Raw genomic sequence first — 19,850 nt, 5'->3', positions numbered from 1 at the left:
AATGGATATATAAATGCTTGTACTGAGAACAAAGACAGGAAGGCTATATACCAAATTAACTGAGATTCTCTTTAGGGGACAGGCTTATGAGTAATTAGAATGTTATTCTTCATGCTTTTTACTATTTTCTAAAATTATTGCAATAAATTTCAAAATACAAAAGATGCTATTTAAAATGAAATAAAGCAATGCATGGTCCATGACCTACGTGCATTGAGACTTTCAAGAAAGAGAAATAAAAATCATACCTCACCGTGGCCTATTTTATCATGAAAGACTATGAAAATGACCACATGGATAAAAAGTCAGGAAAATAAAATATTATATGTTATAAACTGAAAACCCTTAATGTCTAAACTATGCAGTCAATCTAAGTTTTTGCTAGAATTTTAAAGGATTGATTTTTAGAGTTTGTATATAATGTAGTACATCCTTCAAAGGGACAGAGGCCTTGACACAGAAGAAAGTTAGCTCAAGTAAAAGGTCACCCGATGAGTGCCAGGTTAATCCTTAAGGGTCCATTGCCTAATGGAAAGCTTTCTCCTAGCCTGTGGCATGACCATTGATGTGGCATAACCACTTTAATCATATTAGATTACCAACAATGCTTACAGGCAACACTCCCCAGCAATACAGCACAAACATAGGAGATTCTGCAGCTGCAAAAGCTCAAGGTAGAGAAGCCCAGAAAGGCCTGGGTGTGGGCTGCATTGATGCAGATGAGTCATGAGTCTCTGGCTAATGAATCAATCACCTTAGCAATGCTAAAGCATCCTTGGGGATTGCCAGCGCAATTTTCAGGATGTACTAATGATGTAAAGTGATATAAATGAAATTAAAATCTGAGTACAGCTTGTGCTTTGCTGGGTTCTGGCTTAGGCCTGCTCAATAAATGGGGCCCTTCTGGCAGTGAGAAAAAGGAGGTAAAGCACAGTCAGTAAATTTTGTACTTGCTTCAAATCTATGTTATTTCTCAACTATTTTGTCTTCATCCTACCCAAAATTGGCCATGAAAGCTGAAACAACTAATATTTTAATCATCTGTGATTAGAGAAAGAAAACGTACCAGTTTCAGCCCTGTTATCAACATCAGCACTGACTTTTGATGCAGAGCTCTCACTTGTCACACAGTTTTTCATTGTCTTCTCCCTAGAGCTGCCACATAGAATAATTTATTTAAAATTCAAAAGGTTTCTGAGATCACCAGTAAATGCTATTTAGGAAACACTAATTCATGGTGATCACATTTTTTAAATGCTCTAGAACATATTAATTTCACAAATATTTCAGTTAAAAAGTTAAAGCCACTTTTTAAATTAATCAATCAATCAATCAATTAATTAATTAATTAATGCCTATAGCTCCTGGTCTTCCTAGGTGGTCTCCCATCCAAGTACTAACCAGGCCCGACCCTGCTTAGTTTCCAAGATCAGATGGGATCAGGCATGTTCAGGGCGGCACAGCCATAGACAAAGCCACTTTTTTAAAGTCATATTTTTACTGGTAATATGAGAGAGAAGGATGATGCAGTTCAGTCTTTAAAGTATGAAAGCCAGAAAATTCAGAACTTAGACACTCTGTTTTCTTGACACCAGCTTAAGTCTGAATGGCTGAGACAATAAGATATTTTCTTTTGAATTAAAAAGTACAGGACACAGAAAGGAAGGTTATGCTGCCAAGAATTATACTGGAGACAACTATAGCCATTAGAAAAACAGATAAAAAAGGCAAGTGTTTGCCCCTCACTGATGTACTACAGCTAGATTAGGAAGTACAGTAAGTACAGACAACCTAGATTATGAGCCAGGCATTTTACATTCACCCTTTCATTTAATCATAAAAGTACCCCTATTATCTATTATCTCCATTTTATATGTTGAGGGAACTGGAATTCAGAAAGGCTTAAAGAAGAAACAACTTTCACCCAAGGTTAGAGAACTTTTAAGATAATACTGGGCACTTGAGTAACATTTTGCCTCTAGTTTTGCAATCATTATATGGTAACTAAACAGAAACATGATGATATTATTTGCCTTATCAGAAAGTTTATTAAATTATACATTAATTTGTCTCTATTTCTGTAGTAAACAGGGTACTCCAATGCATTTAAAATTGGAATTAGTTTATAAAATATATATACAAATAATTTTTAAAGAAACATTCCATTTTTTTTTCTACTGCAGGGTGAATTTTACTCTATGTAAATTAACCTCAATAAAACTGACTTTAAAAATAGGGAACTAAAAAAAAAAACAGAGAACTAAAAAAAATAGAGAACTAAGGATGCTTTCTGAGCGTTACATTATAAAACACCTAATGGGTTCAGAGCAGAGATAGGCAAAGTCACTGGAAAAGAAAAGGATCTCAGGCCTATAGGCATTGACTCCACTCATTCATCATTCAACAAATTATTTCTTAGTACCTTATATGTTCCAAACACTGTTCTAGGTATTAGATACTGCATAAACAAGACAAGCAAGGTCTTTGCTCTTAAGGAGCTTATGTTCTAGTGAAAAGAAAAGGCAATAAACAAGCAAACCAATAAAAACTCATTTGGGGGAAGAATATTTAATGCTGTGGGGGTATGTTCATGATATCAAATTTAAAATGAGGAAGCAAATTACTATAAAATAAATGTTATATGTATTTGTCAATTTTTATTAATATATTTATATGTAACATATAATATGACATTATTATTATATATAAATACACATACATACACATATATATATACCTAAGACTTGGATATTTATCATAATATAACTAGTGTGTATTTCTGGGTAGTGGGATAAACATGAGTTACTATTTTACTTTTTGTGTTTTTTTGTGTGTTTACTTTCCAAATTCTCAACGATAAGCGCACATTACTTTTATCTTTAGAAAAAAATACTAATAGATACATCTATATGTGTCTCTAGGTACACAGATGTAGTTAACTCTTGGTAGCAAAATATGAGGTGATTTTGACTTTTTTCAAGTGTACTTTCCTGTATTATTTAAATTGCTTGTAATGGATTTCTATTTTGCAAAAATAGTAAAGCTACTTTTTTTAAAAGCATGTGTTTTGGGGGTAGAAGATACTGTACCTTATTTTGATAGGATTTTAGTAATAAGGAATAGAAAAGTCTACCATTCAGATACTTTAGAGCTTCAAGGTCTGTTTACTTTTGGTTTTGCAAATGTTTCCTTTATCATCCTTTAACAAATCTATCTCTAACAACCCTGCCCATGATAATGTAATCCTCCTAATTCAATAGGAAAAGACAACATACTGATTTATAACTCTACCAAGAAAGGGTTTGTAAGCATTTATGGAGATGATAAGTTATCTTATAGTGTCTCTGTCTATAACCTTTGAACAACTTTAGAGAATTTATAACAATTATATACAAAGCAGACCCAATAGTTTAAGAAAGCAGAAATGTTCCCACTGAGGGCTAGATTCTCATTCCAGATAAGTCTCAGTATGTTGAATAGATACTTTTATTCCTGATCTGAAGATTCTTACAGTTTGTGGAGATTTCTGCTGGAAAATGAAGAAAGTTAAGCAGGAATTCACTACTTTCTAAGTCCAGACAAACTAAAAAAAATTCTGTAAAGAATCTTCTTACCTTTTTTCCACCTCTAAAAGAAAATTTTCACTGTTACCCAACTGACTAAAATGCAGCTTGGCAGCTTTTCTCTCACTTTCTCGTACGGCTCGGTCATCTGGAGGCAAAAATGGTGATTTGAGCATGTTTCTTTTTTGGAGTAAACAATAGTGAGTCAGAAAACCAAATTCACAGAGTAAAAACCAAAGACTAGTCTTATCTTTTGTTAGAGACAGGTCACAAAATAATGCTATTATGTTGTCACTACAGTAAGTGGTAACTCGGGGAGACTACACAGATACCATAGCAACAACTGCCACATAGGTGTAACCAACTCTGCAGGAAAGTAGAGCTTAGGCAGCAAACAATCCAAATGGCCGAATCTGAAAGCTGAAAGTCTCACCATTTCTGAAAGACTTCATTTAGTCTCCCTACAATAACTTTCCCAGGAGCGTATGAAATCAAATTTTATATCAGTAAATGTATACTGAAGAATAAAATTATAAAGAAATATAGAGTAGCTCATTTGAAGGCATATTTATTGTTCCTTGCCAATTAAGCCCAAAGAGTTGTTGTATTTATTTTCTATTGCTAATATGGTTGCAAAGTTGGGGCACCTGGAAAAATAAGTCTCAACCTGGAAATTTTTGGCGGGGAGGAAGTGGTGGTGAATCCATCAACTAAAGAAAACTAAAGCTGGAAGTGACTGATAAAATCATAGATTGTTATTCAATAAACAATAAAAGGACTTGTCATACATCCTGCCAACAAAAGGGTTACATAAATATTGACTAATAAACAAATATATCCTGCCAGTGCACACTCTGGGCTAACATCCAAAAGGTTAGGAGGCAGCTGGTTTAAAGTAAGATTCTGGGGCAAGGAACAGAGGAGGAGGGTCTCACCCAGTTTCTCCAGAGTTTGTAGCGTGTACACAGCAAAGAGCCTATAATCTGTATCTTTCCTGACAACAGGATTGAGTCTCAAATCTAGTTCTTTGAGGAAGGGTAAAGGCTGTAGGCGGGATACCTCCACTAATGAAGGAATGTTGTTATAATATAAATTCAGGTCTTGGAGTGAACATAAATACTGGATGCCCTGCAAGGAAAAGACCACATTATGAAACTGCACACTGGTAAGGACTAGGAATCCCACAAAGAAATGTGAAAATATATCTATTACTTTCCATCTTTAAACATATCACTCTCTATTCGCTCATGAGAAAGGCAGAGTTGAAACTCCCATTTAGTTGCCTGAGAAAAAGAACACTGCAGCCCATGGGCAATGGATGTTCTACACATTAAATAATTCACAGATATCATACATCTCCTTCTTTAGAAAATCTGACAGTTAAATGTCTGCAGTCAATTCTCTACTTCTGTTACTCCCTAATCACTTTCCCAATCCAATCCATCCCAATAGTAGCCAGGCCAAGTCACTTTTGTACTTCTCTTACCCTTACCACAACCATTCTCCTGACCCCAGAATCACCTCAATTTATATAAGAGGTAGGCAAAAGAGATGGTTCTGGGGGAAAAAGGCATGGTGAAAAAAAAATGTGTGTGTGTGTGTGTGTGTGTGTGTGCACGCACTGTGTCCTTATATTTCAATGCTTCACTTTTAGAGTCAGTGGATTATATGGGAAAATAAAACAATGCTATCTCCAGGTCTTCCCTCCTGGACCACTCGGGAACTCCTCTTGTATTTTCTTCAACCTTCAGAGTTAGTGCCACAAAAGCAAGTTATCCTCCTTCAGTTATCTTTCTGTGGAATGAGCAACCCACCCCTCCTCTCCATTTATTTGGCAACAATAGAATCGGGACTGGAAAATTCACGAGGAAAAACCACAATCTTCCTCTTATGCTGAAACCTACTACTGAAAATAATTGTTTACTTTTCATGTATTTGGCTAGTTAGTTGTTTTGCCCAACACTAAATTTCAGGACAATACTTCAAAACATATACAGATATGTATAATCACATACTTTTAGTAGTAAAAATGCCTACCATAAAAGGAACTCTGTCATTGAGAGTTACTTTGGAAAGGTAAAATTATTTTCTATCATGTATTTATAAAATAATGTTTTTATTTTTCTCTCATTTAAAATGACCATTTTCTCATTGCAGGAAATTTAGAAAACTCAAAGATATATACAAAACATTTCCAGTAGAACCCTTTTACACTTTGATGTATTTCTTTCTGGCTTTTTTCAATTCTATTAACTTTTATATTGAGAAGGAGTCAGTGGTTAGAATAGTTATCAGTGCCTTTGGCCCCACTCTCAGGGCAATATATCATTAGGACTGTCTTGAAATGTGTCTAATGCCCCAGTTCAAGTAATCTTTTAATGTCTTTCAGTGTAAAAGTCAAGGAAATGACTTCTAATCTCTTCTCACTTTTCCTACTTGGCATGACTTCATATATTCCCCAGAGTTACACTAGAAATAATCACAAAACATTTTGCCCTGGGAAAACTAAGTAAAACGATTCTGAGTGGCTAGAGATGAACATATGCAGATAAATCATAGGTGCAAAAAAATGTAAAAAACTAACATTTACTAAGTGCTTCCAATATGCCAAGCACTGTACCAGGAGTCTTATATATGTTATATGTAATTACATATGCTAACTTGCTTCATCCTCACAATGTTTTTTTGTTTTTTTTTAATCCATTTTATAGAAGTGAAAGAAAGGGAGTATAAAAACAATTACAGCAATGTTCACTCAATTTCTTTAGCCTGAAAAAGAACAAATAAAAATATATTTGCTGCTTTTAAAAGGGAGTTCTGATCTTATGAGATCAGAGGCCTAAGCAATTCTAAACTAATACTTTCTAAATCTGATGGGCCAAATACAAATGGCTGCTACCAAATAGCAAAGAGTCCAAAGTCAGATTGGAGTTTTTGCTTTTAGAGTCCTAGTTGGAAATTTTATCTTGGGCTTCCTTTTTTAGGACCCTTAGTTTTTGAGCTTGATATTGAGTCTGGCTCATGTTGTTGAACAAATATTCCCTAAGAAGTGCAAAACTGGCAGAATAATCTAGGGGATCATGAACTTAATCCTAGATAGCATCTGAGAGTCTTTTACCTTCTACAGTCTTGCAAAGAAGGGTTTTATCAAGACAGGTACATTAATTTAAAAAAATAAATAAAAAATAAAAATAAAAAGATCCCCCCTGCCCACCGCCACACACACACAAAGACAGGTACAAAACTGGGCAAAATGGGGACATGTGGAAGAATCACCATTTAGGGGTATACCACAAAGAAAACAAAACTTCCATCTCTCTGTGTACATGCTTATGTCTGTAGAGATCTTTGTGTGTGTTTGCTAATCCTTACACTGTTCAATCCTGCTCCTGCTTACTTTTCTGCATTGCCCTCTGCTCTACCATCCTCTGACCTGGAAATTTTTGTTTTTGAGACAACCATTTTCTCCTCTTCCTTTTAAAACTCCAGAGTAACAACCTAGTCCAGTGTTTTTCCATGTGCCAACATCTTCAGAATCCCCTGAGTATGTCCTGAGCCCAACTAAGACCTACTAACTCAGAAACTCTCTCAGAGTAGGGACCAAAAATCTATATTTTTATAAGTGCTCCCTATAATTTTTTTACACACATTAAAATTTGTACTATTGCCCTAGACTGTGATAGTTTAATAGAGTTTTCCCTGAACATAAAAGGAATTTTTCTCAATATTTTATAATAAAAAATTTCAAACACAGAGCAAAGTTGAAAGAATTTTATAGTAAATAATAAAATTTAGTAAATATTAAAATTTTTAAAAAAGAGCCTATATTCCCCAGACTGACATTATTTATCTCTTATTTCTTCCCATCGAAAAATAAATAAATTGGGATGAACTGGTTGGTCAAAGAATACAGAACTTACCTTCAGACTAGTGATCAAATTTCTTGATAAATCTAAGGATCGGAGGTTTTTAAAATTTCTGAAGGCGTCACCAATGGAATGGATTTTTCCAGCATAAGATCCCTGCAATGAAAGAGACTCCACCAGTTCTGAAAAGAGATCATCAGTAGATATATTATGACCTCTGCTTGGATAAACAGCAGAGTCAGTGAAAATAGGCCTTCCTTCCTTCCCATATCCCACTTGTGAAAGGCCCTACATCCAAGGCTCATAAGATCAGAACTCCCTTTTAAAAGCAGCAATATGATCTAATGCAGTCATACTAAGCATTGGTTTTACAGAGCCCTTGAGTTTCTCTAATTACCCTGAAGGATGTAGTATAAGTCTCCAAAAGTTCTCAAAACAAAATTTAAAAAGAAATTCAGAAATTCCACTGCTAGAATTTAGCTGAATAGATAATACTCACAAAATTTTGCTGGGATATATAATATATACCACAAGGATGTAAATTGCAGAAAAGTTTTAGGATAGTGAAAGAATGAGAGAGAGAAAAAGAGAGAGAGAGAAAGAGAGAGAGAGAGAGAGTAAGGAAGGAAGGAAGGAAGGAAGGAAGGAAAGAAGGAAGGAAGGAAGGAAGGAAGGAAAGAAGGAAGGAAGGAAGGAAGGAAGGAAAGAAGGAAGGAAGGAAGGAAGGAAGGAAAGAAGGAAGGAAGGAAGGAAGGAAGGAAAGAAGGAAGGAAGGAAGGAAGGAAGGAAGAAAAAGAAAGAAAAAGAAAAACTGTCAAAGAGTCCATCAGTAGAAGGGTAGAACTAGATGTCCTAAATAACACTACATTGATACAATGGACAATGTACTAGATCTGTGACCTTGTACATGTCACTTAACTTCTCTGTACATTAGTTTCCTCTGTAAAAGGAAAATAATAACAGTATTTAACTCATAAGGTGTTGTAGGATTAAATACATATATATACAAAATTTAGAACAGTATAAGATGCAAGATGAGTTGCTACATATATGTGTTAATTACCGTTATGCAGTCATTAAAGAGAATGAGGTAGATTTGTAGATGCTCATATGGAAAGATCTCCAAGACATTCAGTGATGGGAAAGTATGATTGTGTATGTGCGTGTAACTGTAGATAGATAGATGAGTGTGTCAACTAGACTTCTTTTTTTTAAATTTATTTTTATTATTGTGACATTGGTTAATGAAATTCAGTAAGTTTCAGGTAGACAATTCAACAGTAAGACATATACATTTATACATTGCATTGTGTGTTTACTGCCCATAGTTAGATTTCTTTCTGTCACCACATATTTGATCACTTTTACCCCACCTACCTCACCCACCCTCTGGTAACCACTAGTCTATTGTCCATGTCCATGAGTCTCTGTTTGTCCAGTTAGTTTGTTGCTTTTAGGTTTATATCCCACATACAAGTGATATCATGTGTTTTTCAACATTTTCTGTCTGGCTTATTTCACTTAGCATGATTATCTCCATGTTGTTGCAAATGGCAGTATTTCATCTCTTCTTATAGCTGAGTATTATGCCATTGTGTATATGTACCACATCTTCTTTATCCAATCATTTGTTGTAGGACACTTTGATTGCTTCCATGTCCTGGCCACCGTGAATAATGCTGCTATGAACATCGGTGTACAAATATCTTTTTGGATATGGGTTTTCAAGTCTCTGGGGTAAATACCCAGTAGAGGGATTGCTGGATCATATGTTAGATCAATTCCTAGTTTTTTGAGGAAACTCCATCTTGTTTTCCATAGTGGCTGCACCCATTTGTAGTCCCACCAGCAGAATATGAGGGTTCCTTTTTCTCTGTATCCTCTCCAACACTAATTACTTGTCCTTTTGATAACAGCTATTCTAACAGGTGTGAGATGGTATCTCATTGTGGTTTTGATTTGCATTTCCCTAATTGCTAGCGATGTTGAACATCTTTTCATATGTTTGTTGACCATTTGTATGTCTTCTATGGAGAAGTGTCTGTTCAGGTCCTCTCCCCTTTTTTTAATTGGATTGTTTGTTTTCAACTAGACTTCAAACAGCACTGAAAAGAGAAGAATCTTAAAATTGTCAATAGGAACTCACTGGCAAGTGTGTGGTGGGCCAAACAGAATAACAATCAAAACTGGAAGGAGATTCTGCAGGATCTAATTTGCAGGTGAGTGCCAGGGGACTGTATTGAAATAAGGTCTTAAGGCACTGGAGCAGGCTGGGTCCCATAAACTCTAAAAAGTAATAAACTGAAGATCTCTTTCAAGACAATACACACACCAGAGAGAAATTAGTGGGAGTAGAGTCCACATTGACTGAGACAGAGAAATAGGTCAAAGGAATGAGAAAGTCCAGATACAAGTGTGGGATGGAAGGCAAGATGGCAGATCTCAGGAAGCATATTTTTAGTACTTTGTGAACATAACAGAAGAGGAACCTTCAAAACTTTGAAACTAGAAAAGCTATTTTGCCCACTCTTCTCATTTAAAAGTACAGGAAAATTTACTGCACTTAAACAAAGAGCCAAGAAAAGGATTACAGTCAAATTTTTATGAGGTTATTATTAAAAGAAAAAAGAACAGAATAACGTCCCTAAAGAATTAAAGCACTACAAAAAGTTAAATCCACAAAACAAATTAAAATCATAACTTAATATTTCCCAACAAGCTAAAAGACATCATAACAAACTGTAGCAGTTTTCAAAGTGTGGATGCCTAGGCCCCTGGAGGTCCTTAGGACACATACAGGGGTCCACAAAATCAAAACTATTTTTAAAAATTATTTTCATAATAATATTAAAACATTAATTATCTTTTTCGCTGTGTTGGCATGTGCAATTATGGAGCAAATGCAAAAACTACTGAGGCCTTAGAATAAATCAAGGCAGTGACATCAAACTTCATTCATTGTCATTGTATTCTTCACCATTGTATGCTTGCAGTTTTTTTAAGAAGCCAGTTACACTTAAGAATGCCCTTGAAAAAGCAGTAAAGAGCTCATGCTTGTGTGCTGTTTAAAGCCTCACGTGCTCCACCAGCAATAAACTCTCCTTCCTCTAAAAAAAAAAAAAGCAGTAAAAATGGTTAATTTTATTAAATCTTGACACTTGAGTACATGTCATTTTTATATTGTGTGACTAAATGGGAAGTATGCATGAAGTACTTCTTCCTAATAACTGAAGTGTGGTAGATGCCTTGAGGAAAAACACTTGTATGATTTCTGACATGCCACTTTTTTATGGAATATAATTTTTACTTGAAAAAGCCTGACAAACCATGGTTATTCAGACCCAATATTTGGCAGAAATTTTATTTAAAATAATAAAATGAGCCTGTTGCTTCAGGAAAACAACTGATAGTAATTATTGTCAATTATAACACTTGAACTTCCAAGCAGAAATTAGAATTTTGGAAAACTTCTATTTGCCACCATGAACTTGACAGTTTCCCAATATTCAATGACCTTTTAATGAGATTGGTGATGATATTAATAAATATGATTTTTAAATCTTATATAATGAAATTTATCAATATTTGGAATAGCTACACAACTTAGCCAGTTCATATTTTTTAAATGACCAATGCATGATGTTACAAAATCATGCATGGGTAAAAGATCCATTTAAATGTAAGATATACCAATAGATTTTTATGTAACAGAGTACAAAAATTTTATTGATATGGTTTTAGATTCCATATACAACTAAACTTAAACAAATTACCATTTGCCCGGTTTTAATGTCATATCAAAGAAGAATATCCACAATTCTCTAAAAAGGCTATTAAAATACTCCTTCCTTTCCAACTACATATCTGTGTGAGGGAGAGTTTTTTAAAATATATTTCAGTCAAAACAACGTATCACAACATACCATACAGAAGCAGATATGAGAATCTCGCTGTCTTCAATAAAGACATTAAAAGATTTGTAAGAATATAAAACAATGTGATTCTTCTATTTTTTATTTTAGAAAATATAGTTATTTTTCAAAAATATTATTTACGTTAACACAATGGGTATTTTAACATTACCTTTTAATGAGTTCATAAATAAATATTTTAAATTTTTCTCAGTTTTGATCACTAATAGAGTAAATATTACTAAATATAGTCCACATTAATAAAAGCCCTTTGAAGTCCTCAATAATTTTTAAGAGTGTAAAGGAATCCCGAGACCAAAAAGTTTGAGAATTCCTGAAAAATTAAATTAAATTAGAAAAATTCAGAAAGATTATTGGAAAGAAAAGGAAGATTTGAAAATAGGGAAGGCAGAACCCAAGAAATAACAAAAATTAAATTAAAAGGTCATTTAAGAACATAAAGACCAGAGCAAAAACAAACAAACAATAGAACAATTCCACTTCTGGGTATATATCCAAAGAATTAGAAGCAAAGACTCTAACAGATATTTGTGCACCCATCTTCATAGCAGCATTATTCATAATAGCCAAAAGGTGGACAAAACCCAAATGTTCACTGATGGGTGAATGGATAAACAAAATGTGATATACACATACAGTGAAACTTTGTTCAGTCTTAAAAAGGAAGAAAAGTCTGACACACGCTAAAACATGGATGAACCCTGAAGACATTAAGCTAAATGAAATGAGCGAGGTACAATAGGACAAATATTGTATGAATCCATTTATGTGAAATATCTAGAATATTCAAATTCATAGAGACAGGAAGTAGAGATAGTTGCCAGAAGCTGAGGGTAGGTGGGAATAGGGAATTGTTGTTTAAAGAGTACAGAGTTTCAGTTTGGGAAGATGAAAAAGTTCTGGATATGGATGGTGGTGATGGTTGCACAACAATGTAAATAATGTCACTGAACTGAACACTTAAAATGGTTAAAATGGTAAGTTTTATGTTATGTTTATTTTACCACAGTTTTTTAAAAATAGAAAATGTCTTAAAATAAATATATGGGAAGGAAGACTGTTTTAAGATTACAAAGAAATGGAGTATAGTCATATAATGGAATACTGCTCAGGAAAATGAAAGAATGATATACACAACATCCAAAACATTATATTGAAAGAAGCCAGACACAAGAGTATATACTGTATGGTTCTAGTTATAGGAAATTCAAGAACAGGAAAAATGTTTTTGTCAAAACTCAAACCATATCTGATGAGGGATTAATATTTAGACTACATAAAAAATTCCTACAACTTCCCTCAAAATAACAGCTAATAAATGAGTAAAAGATTTGAATAGACATTTTTTCAAAGAAGATATACAAGTGGCCAAAAACCCATGAAAAGATGCTCAACATCCTTAGTTGTTAGAGAAATGTAATCAAAACCACAATGAGATACCACGTCACACCCTCTAGCATGGCTATAATTTTAAAAAAGAAAGAAAAAGAAGAGAAATTGTTAGCATTGGTGAGGATGTAGAGAAATTGGAATCCTTGTACATCTGGGGGAATGTAAAATGGTATGGCCACTATGGAAAACAGTTTGGCAGTTCCTCAATAAGTTAAATGTAGAATATATACGACACAACAATTCCACTCCTAGGTATATACCCAAGAATTGAAAACATATATTCAAACATAAAATTGTACACAAATGTTTATAGCAGCATTGTTCACAATATCCAAAAGGTGGAAACAACCTAAATGTCCATCAGAGGAGGAATGGATAAGCAAAATGTGATATATTTCAATACAATAGAATATTAACCATAAAAAGGCATGATGTCTCAGCAAGTTATTTTGTAGATATCAACCAACTGATTCTAGAGTTTATATGGAAATACAAAAGACCCAGAATAGCCAACACGACACTGAAAAAGAAAGTCAGAGGACTGATACTATGTAACCTCAATTTTACTATAGAGTTATAGATAGCAATACAGTGTGGTGTTGTGAGAAAAAAAAATAAACAAATAGATCAATGGATAGAACAGAGAGCACAGAAATATATCTACACAAATATAGCCCACTGATCTTTGACAAAGGAGTAAAACTAATTCAGTGGAAAAAAGAGAGTATTTCAAAAAATCATGCTAGAAAAACTGGACATCACATGCAAATAATAATAATAATAATAATAATCTAGACACAGACCTCACGACTTTCACAAAAAGTAATTCAAAATAGATCTAACTGTAAACTACAAAACTATAAAATTTCTAAAAGATAACACAAGAGAAAATCTAGGTGACCTTGGTTTTTGGCAATAAGTTTTTAATACAACACTGAAAAGCATGATCTATGAAATAAACATTTGAGAGTGGGACTTTATTAAAATGTAAAACTTCTGCTCTGCAAAAGACTGTTAAGAGAATGAAAAGACAAGACAGAGTGAGAGAAAATACATGTGAGATCTATATCTGAAAAAGGACTGGTATCCAAAATATACAAAGAACTCTTAAGACTCAACAGTAAGAAAACACTTCCCCACCCCCCAAAAAAAAACAATGAGAAGATGCTCGACATCACTAGTCATTAGGGAATTGCAACTTAAAACAACAATGAGATAGCACTACACACTTATTAGAAAGGCCAAAATTCAGACTGACAACACCAAATGTTGGTAAGGACGTGTGATGTCTTGGTTTGGGCTGCTATAACAAAATACTACAGACTGAGTGGCTTATAATCAACATCTATTTCTTACAGCTCTAGAGTCTGAAAGTCCAAGATCAGGCTGCCAGCATGGTTGGGTTCTGGTGAAATCCCTATTCCAGGTTGCATACTGCCTACTTCTTAATGTGTCCTCATGTGGCAAAAGAGGACCAGAGAGCTTTCTTTCTGACTTCTTTGATAAGGTTATTATTCTCTTTTATGAAGCTTCTGCCCTCATGACCTAATCACCCTTAAAGGCCCCCACCTCTTAATATCATCACATTGGGCATTAGAATTTCAACATATGAACTGGAGAATCCGGAGATGCAAATATTCAGATCATAGCATGGGGCAACAGGAATTTTCATTTACTGCTGGTAAGAATACAAAGGTGTAACCACTTTGAAAGATAGCATGGAATTTTCTTACAAAGCTAAATACAGCATGCCATTTGATTTAGCAATCAAGCTCTTCGGTATTTACTCAAGTGAGTTGAAACTTTATGGCCACAGAGAAACCTGTACTTGAATGTTAAAAGCAGCTTTATTCATAATTGTCAAAACTTAGAAGCAACCAAGGTGTCCTTTAATAGGTAAGTTGATAAACTATAGTACATCCACACAGTGGAATATTATTATTCAGTAATAAAAAGAATGTCAAGCCAATGTCAAGCCATGGAAAGCCATGGAGGAATCTTAAATACATATTACTAAGTAAAAGAAGTCAGTCTGAAAAGGTTACACACTCTATGATTCCAACTATGTGACATTCTGAAAAAGGCAACAGTAAAAGGATCAGTGGTTGTCAGGAGTTTAGCTGGGAGGGAGGGATAAATAGGTGGAGCACAGGGGATTTTTAGGGCAGGGAAACTATTCTGTTTGATATAGTGGACACATGACACTATATACTTGTCGAAACCCATAGAACTGTACACTACAAAGAGTGAACCATAATGTAAACTATAGACTTTAGTTAATAATGTATCAGTATTGGTTCATCAATCATAACAAATATACCACACTAATGCAATATATAAATAATAGGGGAAACTGTGGGAAAATATGGGGGGAGATGTGAGGGAAGAAGAGTATATGGATTTCCCTGTACTTTCTGCTCGATTTTTCTGTAAACCTGAAACTGTTAAAACAGTTTGTTAATTTTTAAAAAAAGGAATAAAGTATCCATGCATGCTAAATTATGGTTGAACCTTAAAAATATTGTGCGAAGTGAAAGAAGCCAGACACAAAAGGCCACATATCTTATGATTCAATTTGTATGAAATAACCAGAACAGGCAAATCCAGAGAGACAGAAAGCAGATTAGTGGTTGCCAGGGGCTGGGGCTAGCTACAAATGAGGAGTGACTGCTTAAGGGGTATTGAGTTTTCTTTGGGCTGATGAAAATGTTCTAGAACTAGATAGTGGTGTTGGTTGCACAATGCACTAAGTAACACTGAATTGTATACTTTAAATTTTGTAGTATGTGAATTATATCTAAAAAAAAGTTTAAAAAAAAATTCCCCCCCGACTTGGAGGGTAGCATATTGGTAGTTCTGTAGTGTGTAACAACCTAATACTCTAAAAGTCTGTTAACCATGGGACAAAGGCTAAGTAAGGTCAATTATGATTTCTATCAGTGCCCTGAAGCATTGCTCATGCATTTCACTGGAATCTATTTTCAAGGGCAGACATTTTAATATTTTTAAAGGGAATCATGATTATCATTCAAATGATAAACTGTCACAAGAACATTAATTTATGATTCATACGATGTGTAGGTCTTAAGAGGTTATGCATTCGGTTTCAATGTTTCTAAAGAGAGTGAAGACGAATAGATCAGAGAACAAATCGAACATTGCCTATCATGGATATCAAGAGCAACAGAATAATCTTCCAATTTTAATACATGGGCTACATAACCCCAGTGAGCATAAACATGTTTTATTCATTAAAACAAATCAAGTAATTTATAGAAAGCCATTTATAGCTCACTTGAAAATTAAGTTCATAATCTTTAATAAAACTTGTTTATAATGATGATGAAACAGTTTCAGATAAAACTTAAAACAAAAAGGCCTCATAAGTCAATCAGAAAGATTGCCCACTAACCAAAGTTGGAACAAGTTCAGCATCAACTATGATAATAACTGTAATGAATTGGAACACACCAAAAACATTTAAATCCATACGTTTATAATGATACTAAGGAAACAAAATAACTCTCATGGTCACCTTTGGAAGATGCTAAGAAAATAATCTATTTTTCCTAAAACTAGTAAATAAGGTGAAAAAAATCAAGCATTTATCCTGCCTTTCTTACAGAAACTGTACCTCAGGATAACCAAATAGCTGATGTGAGAAAATTTCTTTTTTATAGAAGTATTACAGCTAATAAAAATGAAATAGCAAATTAGAAAATTATCATTTTGCAATTCCTAATAAGTTAATGGACCCTAAACAATCATATTCAATGGCTGATAATGTCGCAAAAAGAATACCGGATACTTCCTGATGGAAGTATACACCATCACCTATTAAGCAGTCTTGCAAGAAAAAGAAACCAAACCTGAATCTGATCAACCCTCACCTAGCTACCAATTCATAGGAATAGAAGAAATACAAGAAACAGGTGAAAAGGGTAAACATCTTATAAATATCATGAGAAAAATCTGGATTGTAATAAATTATTCAGGACAAATGACCTAGTTTCTTCAAAATCAATAGAAAATGAAAGGAAAAAAATAAGGAGGAACCTATAGATCAAATATTATTCAAGACAAATATCAACCAATTGCAATAGACCTTGTATGAATCCCGATTCGAAAAAAATTTATAGGAAATAAATGAGAAAACTAGTTGGATATTTGATGATATTAAGAAATTACTGTTAAATATTTTTATTTTGAAGATATATACTGAAATATTTATTTATTTTTTATTATTTATTTATTTATTTTTACATACTGAAATATTTATGGGTTAAATTATATACCTGGGATTTGCTTCAAAATAAACAGTAGAGGATTGGGGTGGGTAGAGGATAGGTGAGGTATAGATGAAAAACTGGCCATAAATTTATAACTGTTAAAGTAGGGTATGGAAGGTCATTATTCTGTTGTCTCTAGTCTTGTATATATTTGTGAACTGCCATAATAAAATATAATAAAATAAGTGATATATGCTTATATATGTAGAAATTATTTCTCAAAGCTACCCAAGCTATTGGTAACAGTGATTGCCTTTAGGAAGGAGAACTGGGTCAGGACCAGGGAGGAGGCAGTCGAGACTTACTTTTACTGTGCAATTACTGTATTACTCATACAGTAAATTAAATTATTTTCGAAAGCAAAAAATACATATTACATATAAATATATTAAAAGATTACATATTTTCCCTCTTTACCAAATAGTTATCATCAATCTACAAATATGCTCTAGTATATTGTGTCCTTAAAAAACTTGTTTTTGATCCCACATCATATCCTCCAGCTAACATTAGACTTCTGTATTCTCCTTTATAAATATCTTGGCAAAGGTTCTTACCTTCACCATCTCTTCTCCCTCACGTATCATTCCCTTTTTATCCCACTTCAATCTGGCTATTCTCACCCCCTCTCTCCCAAAACTCCCCTATGTCACCAATGAGCTCCATGTTGACAAATCTAACAGACAACTGTCTGCATTTAACTTGCTCAGCCTGTCAATAACATTTGGCACAGCTGACCATTATTTCCCTGATACATTATCCTTTCTTAAATTCCAAGACACTACTTCCTCCTCCTCTGTTTAACCGTAAACATTGAAATCCCCCAAGGCTGAGTCGTAAGTCTTCTGTTCTCCATCCAGTCTCTAGTTAGGTGAGTTCATTCAGTCCCTGGCTTTAAATATCACCTATTTGCTAATGTCTCCAAAATTTATATATCTGACCCTGATCTCTCCTCTGACATCCAGACTCATATATCCAACTGCCTGATAAAAATCTCACATTTAAATGTCTAATAGATATTTTAAACTTAACATACTCACAGCAGCTCTCTTGATGCCCTTTCCCCAAACCTATCTTTCTCATAGTTTTCACTCTCTCACTCAATAAGTAGCACCGTCCATCGGCAAATAACTTAAACCAAGACTGAGTGTTATCTTTGAATTTTCCCTTTTTTCATCTCCCACATTAAGTCACTTCATAAGTCTCAACCTTCATAAGTCCACAAAATACACCTTGACTCCATTTCTTTTCATCTCCACTGTCATCCTCTTAGTACAAGACATTCACTATCTCTTATCTGGACTACTGTAACAGGCTCTTAATAAGTAAGAGTAATGTTTTTAAAATGAGTATTAGATCAGGTCACATCCCTAATTAACATGCTTTCATGGAAATTGACAAGCTGATTCTAAAATTCTTAGAAAAGAATAAAGTATCAAGAATAGCCCAGATAATTTTGAAGGAGAAAGGAGGTAAAGGGAAGAAGGTAAAGGGAGGTAAACTGATAAGTTTATCAGTTGTCAAAATTTACTATTAAGCCATGGTAATTACAAAAATGTGATATTGGTATAGGAATAAACAGAACAATGGAATAGTTAGAAGAGCCTAAAAACAGACCAATGTTTACAAAGGAACTTGATATATGGCAGAGATACCTACAAGTAGGTTCAGGAGAAACTGATTATCTGTATAAAATTACAATTATATCATATCACACATCATATGTAAAAATAAACTCCGGATAAATTAAACAACATGAAAAGTAAGGCTGCAGAATTCTTAGAAAAAAATATGGGAGCCTATTATAAAATTTCATAAATAAGACAAAAAGCACAAATCAAAAGGAAAAATAAACTTAAGTACCTTGAGATGAAAATTTTCTGCATGACAAAGGATAATGTAAAAGTTTATTAGAATTTTTTGATACAGAGAAATATAACAAAGAAAACAAACAAAAAAAGGTCTGTAATTGCACCATCAAGATCATCCTTTTGGACACTAAAAAGAAAATAACACTTATTACATAGCCAAAAAATCCAACAATACAGAAAAGTGCAGAATAAAAGTGAAAGCCTCTCTCCTCGAAGATGATCACTGTGAATTTTTAGAAATTTATACTGCAGATACTAGCACATTCATTTAACTGAAAAAATCCATATTTTATTGGTAAGTAAAAAAAGTGAATTGCCAAATAATATATATCCTCTTACTTGTTTTTTTTAAATAAAAGATACCTATGTATATATGTTTTTATAAGCAATGGAAAAGATATGGAAGTTTCAGAAACCGCCAAAATTAACGCCCTTCTTGTCTCAACAGCACCCCGACTTCAAACGCCCTTCTCAGCACTTCCCTTCTCCCACCAACGCCCCTCTTGGGGCTCACTTTGCTTCCACTAGTTGAGTCTCTGTCCAGTTCTGTGTTTCGGCCGCAGTGTCCCGTTAATCTTGTTCCTCCTCCTCAGACTCCACTCCTCTCCCTCAATTCCTCATCCTTCGCCCCAGACTCCCTGGTCACTTCAGTTCCTTCACCCCCACCTCAAAATACCCCTTCTTCCTCAATAACCCCTCTTCCGCCTCAAGGACCGCTCCTCCACCGCCATTCCCCCGCGTCTACCTCAGGTTCCCCCGCCTCCACTTTAGTTTTCTCCCCTCAGCCTCATACTCAAGCTCCCGGTCTGGCCCTACCCGGCTGCTCCAGGGTCAGCGCCCCCAGGCGGCGGATACCCTCCTCGTCCAGATCCCACTGCTCAGCCATCCCTGCCCGCCAGCCGCGCTGCTCCGCTCACCTGACGCCGCGCGAGACCGC

At 34.5% G+C, this 19,850-nt stretch overlaps 1 protein-coding gene and 1 pseudogene across 1 annotated transcript in view; both read right to left on the bottom strand.

Annotated features, from left to right (window-relative positions):
* LRRC36 (leucine rich repeat containing 36) overlaps positions 1-19,804 on the bottom strand; it is a 41,718-nt gene extending 21,914 nt beyond the window's left edge. The window contains exons 1-5 of the mRNA XM_006909756.1: positions 19,730-19,804; positions 7,484-7,611; positions 4,499-4,691; positions 3,615-3,711; positions 1,067-1,155 (exon numbers count right to left, since the gene is read on the bottom strand). Coding sequence (XP_006909818.1) covers positions 1,067-1,155; positions 3,615-3,711; positions 4,499-4,691; positions 7,484-7,611; positions 19,730-19,799 — 577 coding nt within the window. The 5' untranslated portion in view covers positions 19,800-19,804. The remainder of the gene's footprint in view (positions 1-1,066; positions 1,156-3,614; positions 3,712-4,498; positions 4,692-7,483; positions 7,612-19,729) is intronic.
* Positions 1,353-1,471, bottom strand: LOC112478261 (annotated as a pseudogene).
* Positions 19,805-19,850: the final 46 nt, after the last annotated feature.

This window comes from Pteropus alecto, unplaced genomic scaffold, assembly GCF_000325575.1.
Source record: "Pteropus alecto unplaced genomic scaffold, ASM32557v1 scaffold42, whole genome shotgun sequence".
Classification (NCBI taxonomy): Eukaryota; Metazoa; Chordata; class Mammalia; order Chiroptera; family Pteropodidae; genus Pteropus; species Pteropus alecto.
This window is presented reverse-complemented; position numbering and strand designations above follow the sequence as displayed.